We start from the raw sequence: 9,253 nt of genomic DNA, 5'->3' as shown, positions 1-9,253 counted from the left end.
GGAGGGGGAAGGGTAAGCTGGGACGAAGTGAGAGAGTGGCATGGACATATATACACTACCAAACGTAGGGTGGATAGCTAGTGGGAAGCAGCCGCATGGCACAGGCAGATCAGCTAGGTGGTTTGTGACCACCTAAAGGGGTGGGATAGGGAGGGTGGGAGGGAGGGAGACGCAAGAGGGAAGAGATATGGGAACATATGTATACGTATAACTGATTCACTTTGTTGTAAAACAGAAACTAACACACCGTTGTAAAGCAATTATACTCCGATAAAGATGTTAAAAAAAAATCTTGGAAGATGGAAAGTACATAGATACAGATTACTCAACTGAGAAGGGCAAAATGCAGGCCGGAGACAGAGGGAAGGAAGAACTGCCCTTCAGGGGGGTCCCCAAGAAACTCCGAACCCAATAGCAATACATGCAAGAAAAGCAGACACAGGTCCCAGGGTGATCCTTGGGAATTAGCCAAAGACGAGTACTTGGAATGATCAGGTTTGTGGGTCCTTCCCTTCTCTGTCCTTCCCTCTCCTTATTCCAAGTAGAGTAAACAGGGCTCTTAAGGCTGGCAGTGCTGACACTCTCCCTCCAGCCTAAAACCCAAGGACTGCCTTGTAGAGAAAGGGGGAGGTCTGTCTTTGGGAGATATAAAGAGATATTGGAAGAAGACATTAGGCTTGGGAGATAAGGAAAGCAGAGATAAAAAAAGATAGATGATTTCAGACCCCCACTTTACTCAACTGAGAGTCAAAAGGATAGACAGCTCCATCCAAGAGTGAAACCCACTTAACTTCACTACTAGAAGAAAAATCATTATTTTGGCATTTATAAAATGTTTCTGGCTTCCTGGCTGCCCATGCCCACACACTGTATGGGGAAGCTTGCTAACCAAACATCCTACACTCCCACAGAGATCACGGGAGCTTTTTCATTTAAGGCAAGGACCTTTTGAGGAAACAATTTGTTCTCACTAATCAACTCAGTCCTCACTTAGGAACTAAGTAGTAAAAGTCAACACACATTTGAGAAACATCACCATCAAGGAAGAGAGAAGAAGAATAAACTAAATGAGCAACCCTGAAGAAAATGGAGGTAATTTGGAGAACAAAAGAAAAGATTTAAAAATTCAAATGGAACCCTCAGAGAGATTTTAGAGGAAATTGCATTCCTATCATAAAACAAGATGCTCTAAGAAAGAATTAGTGAGAGATAAGAAATAATCCCTGGAAATTAATTATATTATAGTCAAGATTACAAAAATGAAATAGATGGACTAAACAACAGAATGGATAAGACTAAAGACGAAGCTGGTATTATGGATGACAGAGCTGAGGAACTCCTTCATATTGTAGAGCAATGGTTTCATTCCCCGGAGGGTGGGGGGTACAGGAAGACTTCTCAAGGGATATTAATGGGACAGAAGTTTTAAAAGAAGAAAATTCCAGGTCAAATGGGACTATATCAAACTGAAAAGCTTCTGTACATCAAAGGAAGCCATCAACAAAATGAAAAGGCAACCTAAAGAATAGAAGAACATATTTGCAAATCATATATCTGATAAGGGGTTAATATCTAAAATATATAAAGACATCATACAACTCAATAGGAAAACAAACAAACCAATTTCAAAATGGGCAGACACTTTTCTGAAGAAGACACATAAATAAATTGCCAACAGGTACCCCGAAAGATAGTCAACGTCACTAATCATCAGAGAAATGCAAATCAAGACCACAATGAGACATCACCTTACACCTGTTAGAATGTCCATTATCAAAAAGACAAGAAATGACAAGTGCAGTGAGGATGTGAAGAAAAGGGAACCCCTGTGCACTGTTGGTGGGAATGTAAATTGGTGCAGCCATTATGGAAAACATTATGAAGGTTCTTCAGAAAATTAAAAATACAACTGCCATATTATTCAGCAATTCTACTTCTGGGTATTTATCCAAAGAAAATGAAAATCACTAACTCAAAAATATATCTGCACCCCCATGTTCACTGAAGCATTATTTACAATAACCAAGACATGGAAACAACCTAAGTTTCCAACAATGGATGAATGGATAAAGAAAATGTGCTGTGATATATATATCACATTTGTGACAATATGTAATGGATGGACCTCGAGGGCATTATGCTAGGTGAAATAAGTCAGACAAATAAAGACAAATACTGTATGATATCACTACTATGTGGAATCTAAAAAAAACATGAACTCAAAGACATAGAAAACATATTGGTGGTGATGGATGTTAACTAAACTTACTGTAATCATTTTGGAATATATACATATAACAAATCATTATGTTGTACACATAAAACTAATATAATATGTCAATTACATCTCAAGTTAAAAAATTCCAGATCTTCATCTTCAATATGGGCTCTTTGCTAAAATTTATCTCCACATAGCATGCCTGCAGTCAATGCCCATAGCTTTAAGATCACTGGAACTCATCCATGGTAAAAAAAATTGGGTTTATTGCTGATTGCAATAAGGGAGACCACAGACCATGGGAAACCATGAGATGTCTCAGTAAAAGAACACCAAAAGGACTTATAGGAAAGTTTGAGGAAGGTTCAATGAAGCAGGGTAGGGTATTGCTCTATGTATTAGTTTGGAAGGGCGATTGTAACAAATGAGTGAAAACTGGGTGGCTTAAAACAACAGAAATTTTTTCTTGCATAGTTCTGGAGTCTAGAAGTCTAAAATCAAGGTGTTGGCCAAGCCATACTCACTCTGAAAGTCCTAGGGGAGTATTCTTCCTCGTCTCTTCATAGCTTTTCATGTTTGCAGCCAATGCTTAGTGTTCCTTGGTTCACCTCCTGTGTATATTCACATGGCCTTCTCCTCTCTGTGTGTCTATAACCGAATTTTCCTCTTCTTACAAATCCACTAATTATTGGATTAGGGCTCATCCAGGTCCAGTAAGACCTCAGCTTAGCTTGGTTATATCTGCAGAGACTCTACTTCCAAATCAGGTCAGATTTACAGGTTAACAGTCATTAAGACTTGAACATGCCTTTTTAGGGGACACCACGACACTAAATTTTTGTTGGCAGAAAGCTGAGGCGATTCTCTGATGGGTATAATAATAACATCTATCTAGGAGTCTATAGGGCAGCGTTATTCGGTCATTTTTGTGGTTTGGACAGAGTTCTTCTTTGTGTCTGTTCTCAGATTTTTGTCTCATGGCATCATGGGCACTAAGTGACCAAGTCTGATGTTGGTGGTCTATGAAACTGAGTTCAACTGGAGAAGCACAGAGACTGTTTGAACCAGGCCAGCTCTCAGCTGATACCGGTCAGGGGCTAATTTCCCCCCCTTTTTGAAAGACACTAATTGTGTAGCAATTGATTGATCATTAAAAAAGAATTTTTGGAGTTATTTCTGCCATTTTAATTTTGATGCTTTATACTTTAAAAGAACTTTTTGTATCAGAGTATTTCAAACATACACAAGAGGTAAAAGAAGGTGCTCAGTTTAACAATCATCAACATTCTGCTCTTTTTAAAATACTTCTAACACTTTATGCTGTTTTTGGAGTATTTTAAAACAAGCCCCAGACATCATTAGTATTTCATCACAGATTCTGTAATGTGTAAGAACCTAAAAACAAAACAAAACAAAAAAACCAAACCAATACCATTAACACATTCAAACAAAAATCAAGTAATTGGTTTTACCAAAACCCAAGTAATTCCTTGATGTCATCTAACACCAGTTCATGTTCAATTTTCCACAATGGTCCTAAAATGATCCTTTTACAGTTGGATAAGGATGCAAACAAGGTCCAAACACTGCATTTGGTTAATGTGTCTTTTTTTTTTTTAATCATCTTTATTGGAGTATAATTGCTTTACAATGTTGTGTTAGTTTCTGCTGTATAACAAAGTGAATCAGCTATACATATACATATATCCACATATCTCTTCCCTCTTGCGTCTCCCTCCCTCCCACCCTCCCTATCCCACTCTTCTAGGTGGTCGCAAAGCACCGAGCTGATCTCCCTGTGCTATGCTGCTGCTTCCCACTAGCTATCTATTTTATGGTTAATGTGTCTTTTAATCTCTTTAAATTTATAACAGTTCTCTGCATCCTCCCTCTTTTATGCAATTTATTTTTTAAAGGTCTATAGGTTATTTTCCCTGTGGAATTTCTTGCATTCCATATTTGGCTGATTGAATTCTTGTGGTGTTAACATGTTTCTCTACCTTATATACTTCTTGAAAACTGTATTTAAATCTAGACATTTAATTAAATTCATTAGTTTGAGGTTTAAAAATTTCTGAACAGGAATAATTCAGATCGTGTACCAAAGCAGAAGATACATGTTTCCTGGTTGTCTCAAATTCAGTGATGTTTAGATTGACCAATGGATAATTAGCCTGATCCATCCATTACAAACCTTCCAATTAATCTTTTAATGTGGTTTTAGCAAAGATGATCATTACCAGATCTATTAATTTTTTAGAGTTTGCAAAATAGTAATTTCTAATGTTATCCCTCTGCATGCATTAGCTGTGATTCTTCTATAAAGAATTATCCTCATCAACTTTTTTTATTGAGGTACTGTTGATTTACAATATTACATTACTTTTAGGTATACAGCATAGTGATTCAATATTTTTATAGATTATACTATTTATAGTTGTTTGGGAAAATAGTTATTTTTCTTAAAAAGTGTGTTTATGCTAAGATGTAATGAATTTATTATGGTTATTTTAAAACAAATAAATATTTTTATTTTTATTTTACTTTATTTAAAAGAAAAGCTACTTACTTAAAATTTATTTATTTATTTATTTTTGACTGCATTGGGTCTTCGTTGCTGTGTGCAGGGTTTCTCTAGTTGAGGCAAGCGGGGGCTCCTCTTTGTTGCAGTGCATGGGCTTCTCATTGTGGTGGCTTCTCTTGTTACAGAGCACAGGCTCCAGGCGCACAGGCTTCAGCAGTTGTGGAGTGCGGGCTCAGCAGTAGTGGCTTGCGGGCTCTAGAGCGCAGGCTCAGTAGTTGTGGTGCACGGGCTTAGTTGCTCCACGGCATGTGGGATCTTCCTAGACCAGGGCTCGAACCTGTGTCCCCTGCACTGGCAGGCGGATTCTTAACCACTGCACCACCAGGGAAGTCCCCCCCACAAAATATTTTAAATGCAATTTTAATTTCTAACATGGTGTATATCAATAGATGTAGTCCATACATATAAACAAAAACTTTTTGGAAGTCTCAATAATGTTTTTTTTTAAGATTTTTTTTTGATGTGGGCCATTTTTTAAAGTCTTTATTGAATTTGTTACAATATTGCTTCTGTTTTATGTTTTGGTTTTTTGGCCATGAGGCATGTGGGATCTTAGCTCCCCGACCAGGGATCAAACCCGCACCCCCTGCATTGAAAGGCGAAGTCTTAAGCACCGGACTGCCAGGGAAGTCCCAGGTCTCAATAATTTTTAAGAGTGAAAAATTCTGAGAACTACTCAATGAAAAATCTTACCGTGAATTCTCACCTCCTACATGTTTCATTTTCAATACGTTAACTCTGAATACGTAACACCACGCATTTCAATATGTAACTCATCTCTTCCTGTAAGCTTATTCCTTGTTCCTAGATTTCCCTGCTATTCTGTCTTGTATCTCATCTCCCCTCTTTCTACCTACTGACATGAACAGGTCTTTAATCTTACCACCATTTGACCAATCCTCCCTTGGCCTTGATTCCTACCTGGCCCACTCGGATTGCCTTGTGTTGACTCTCCTCTCTTGCTCTATTTATTCCACTTTCATCCTTCCTTGCCCCACTAGTTTTCCCTAGCTTGCCATCACCCCCTTCTCTCCTTTTGTTATGCCATGTTGCAAATAGAGAAAGCCAACATAAAACACTTAATGTTAGTGTTCAGATGCCAGGACCGTACCTTGTAGTCCAAACCATCGGAGCAGTTAAAGACCACACACTGGATGGCGAGAGCTTTTGCAAGGTCTTTGGTAGTCTCAGTTTTCCCCGTGCCAGCAGGACCAGCTGGTGCGCCTCCCAGGTCGAGCTGCAAAGCCCCCATGAGGCAAAGGTAGCAGCGATCCTGAAGAAATTGATAAATTGTCATTATTGAAGGGAACTGACTCTGGCCACAAATTCATAAGTCCTTTCCTTTCTATAGCTGGAGGGTCATTATTTTTTTATGAAAGGTTCTATAGCAATTGAAATATACTAAAAAATCCAGGCACATGATCAAAAAGCACAAATCTCTGCTTTACAAAGATGTATTCATGGGAAGTCCTTTCAAGGGTTAATGGTAGAAGGAAACTTTTCAGAACTATTTTGGTGGGGAAAAAGCAGTAACTTACCGTGAGAGGAGTAATAACTAATCTTGGGCATGCACCCAAATACTCATAGCCATAAGTATACTGAGAGAGCGCCATCCTTGCCACACAATTGTCCAGGTCTCTATCCCAATAATAGCGCAGTTGTCTCTGCCAGTCAAAGGATTCAACTACCTCTACCTACGTAAGTGATGACAATGATACCCATATTAGATGCATTAATTTCAGAAAGAAATATATGATTTTATTTAAGTGAAAGAGTTACCTTGGCTTGAACAAGTTCAGTGACTATGTCTCTTGCATGTACATCAATAGTAATTAAGGCAGTTATGATGTTTCTGTGTAATTTAGGAAGAGTGCCTCGGCCTATTGCAGCAAGAGCATTTAATCTCTAAAAATTAAAAAAAAATGTGATATATAATTTTCAAAAATCAGCTTACATGTGTATCTTTTTACTATTAAATTTGGAATAGGCATTTTTCAAAACTATCTATAAAATTAGATACCTATAAAATTAGATAGTTTTGACAAATGTCTATTCCAAATTTAGTAAGAATCTGTAATTCTGTGACCCAGGACAACAGTTTAACTTATTTAATTCCTATAAGGCTTCTGTGAAGTACAATACTATCTTTACCCCAATTTCACATTAGAGGAAACTGAGGGTCACAGAGGGTAAGGAAATTGACATAGTTATAAAGTAGCAAAAATTACACTTGAGTAGACGTTTGCCTCAAGGAAAGCCCGTGCTCTTAACCACCATGTGATGATGTCTCTAGAGAAGACGGTTCTCCCTAAAAATCAAATGTGATTAAGGTAGTACTCTTCATTTTCAGGGATAGGTTTTTTGGTGTTTTTGTTGTTGTTGTTGTTGTTTTGGTGGGGGAGGGGGGAATAGTCAGAAATCCTGAGCATTTAAACCAAGCCAATGATTGATTAAACGAAAGCATTTTTTGATAGAATGAGTTCCTGATTTTCACATAAATGGTTAAATCTTTTTCAGAGAAGGGCAGTGCCTTTGAAAGCCTTGAACTGTTGTGCTGATTTTTCACTCAGGCTGACCCTGACCAGGGGCCACCTCTACAAAGAGGTCAATGGGACTTTCCTTAGAGAGTCTTTTCTCTGGGGCTCTTTGAGTTGAAATTCTATCGAGGACCTTCATGAGAGAGGTTTTTTCCTATTTCAAGAAAGTTGTTTCCTCCTTTTTCTGTTTTAAGGGTGAGTCTTTAAAAATACAACATTGCTTGGAAGTAGAATTGAATTTGGAGTTAAAGATGTGGCCTGGCTGTAAAGTTGCATTTCCCAACAATAGCTCAAAAATTTGTGTAGAATGGCATTTAATTCATTCAATTATTTATTGCTTTATTGATAGTTGCCTGAGGCTTCCATAAAACAGTAGAAAAGCACATGGTGGGCCTAAGAATAGAAATGGCACAAATCCTGTGGTTTTCCAGGATTGAATCCACTTCTAGGAGAGAATCAGGACCCAGGATAACATTTCTTCTTAAAGGTGGCAAACCATTATAATCCTGACATTTTCCTCTTGAGTTACGCTTTCCTTCTATTTTTAATATTCATATACATACTATACAAACATCAGGGTAGTGTCGCTGAGAAAACTTGAACAGAAATAGTTTTAGAGAGAAGCCCAAAGCTTTGGATGTCATGTCAGAGGCTTACAATTTCTGAAGTAGTGAATTTGCATTAACCACGCCAATAAAAGCCACTGGGACCATCTGGCAGAGCGCTATGTTTGATGTCACCCTGCCATAATCTCACCTCAAAGTTTACTTTTTCAAAAGCTTCCAGGGCCTCTAAATGATTACCGTCTTCTCTTTCCAAACACTCCGTCAAATCCCGGCACCACATGATTTGAGAAATGGTCAGGATCACCTGCATGGAAACACCTTTCTTCAGCGTGTGATACATCTCCCCCAAACAGGATCCAGAGGCGGAGATTTAAGGAGTGTAAGTTACTTGAGAAGGGTGGCCGGCAATCACCCATACTGTCCTCGGTTTCCCCAGATAGTCAGCGATGGCAGCTTTGCACAGGCGACGCAGAGACGTGAACATGGCTTCTTCCACTTTGCCCAGCCACTCCTCCACGTTGCCTCGGGCCTTGAGGCCTTTCCCCAGGCTCACCTGGAAGATAATCAGACCGTGATAACATGTAGGCTGTACATCCTGTGTACTTCGTAACGGAACCCTGAGCTAGGTAAACATGGAAGCCTGAACGTGAACGCTGGCGCTTCTACTGATACCCACTCTACACCTCTCTTTACACCGCTCCTCTCCCCCCCCACCCCCACTTGGTGCTTTATTTCACTGCTTCCCTTTGGAGCCAACTCCCGGGAAGAGGAGTTTATGTGCGCTAAATGAATTCCTCCACTTTTTTTCCTTACTTCTTGCCATCTGATTTTTGGCTCCAACCACTCCTCTAAATCTGTTCAGGTCATTAAGGTGACCAGTGCTCTCCCAATCATCCAGTCCAATTGACGCTTTACAGCCCTTTTCGTATTTATTTCTTGGAATACCAATGACCCGACTGCCCTGGTTCTCTGGGCTCCTGCATCTGTTCTTCTTCTACCCTCCCTTTAAATGTCATGTTTTCCCTGGATCCTAGCCTAGGTCTTCCCCTTTCTCTTTTGCAATAGTGATGAACAAATTCTTTTGCAAGAGGATCAATTTAGGACAAGTAAAAAAATTTTCTTTATTGAGGTATAGTTGATTTACAATATTATATTAGTTTCACGTGTACAACATAATGATTCAATATTTTTATACATTATACTCCATTTAAAGTTGTTACAAAATAATGTCTGTATTTCCCTGTGCTGTACAATATATCCTTGCTGCTTATTTATTTTATACATAGTAGTTTGTAACTCTTAATCCCCTACCCCTATTTTTCCCCTCCCCCCCCCCCTTGCCCCACCC

The 9,253-nt window shown here is 38.9% G+C and overlaps 1 protein-coding gene across 1 annotated transcript in view; it reads right to left on the bottom strand.

Annotated features, from left to right (window-relative positions):
* Positions 1 to 9,253, bottom strand: part of DNAH6 (dynein axonemal heavy chain 6) — a 300,028-nt gene that overhangs the window by 157,147 nt on the left and 133,628 nt on the right. Inside the window, exons 25-29 of the mRNA XM_024129964.2 lie at positions 8,294 to 8,458; positions 8,096 to 8,209; positions 6,582 to 6,707; positions 6,341 to 6,496; positions 5,914 to 6,075 (exon numbers count right to left, since the gene is read on the bottom strand). Coding sequence (XP_023985732.1) covers positions 5,914 to 6,075; positions 6,341 to 6,496; positions 6,582 to 6,707; positions 8,096 to 8,209; positions 8,294 to 8,458 — 723 coding nt within the window. The remainder of the gene's footprint in view (positions 1 to 5,913; positions 6,076 to 6,340; positions 6,497 to 6,581; positions 6,708 to 8,095; positions 8,210 to 8,293; positions 8,459 to 9,253) is intronic.

The sequence above is a fragment of the Physeter macrocephalus genome, chromosome 12 (genome assembly GCF_002837175.3).
Source record: "Physeter macrocephalus isolate SW-GA chromosome 12, ASM283717v5, whole genome shotgun sequence".
Classification (NCBI taxonomy): domain Eukaryota; kingdom Metazoa; phylum Chordata; class Mammalia; order Artiodactyla; family Physeteridae; genus Physeter; species Physeter macrocephalus.
This window is presented reverse-complemented; position numbering and strand designations above follow the sequence as displayed.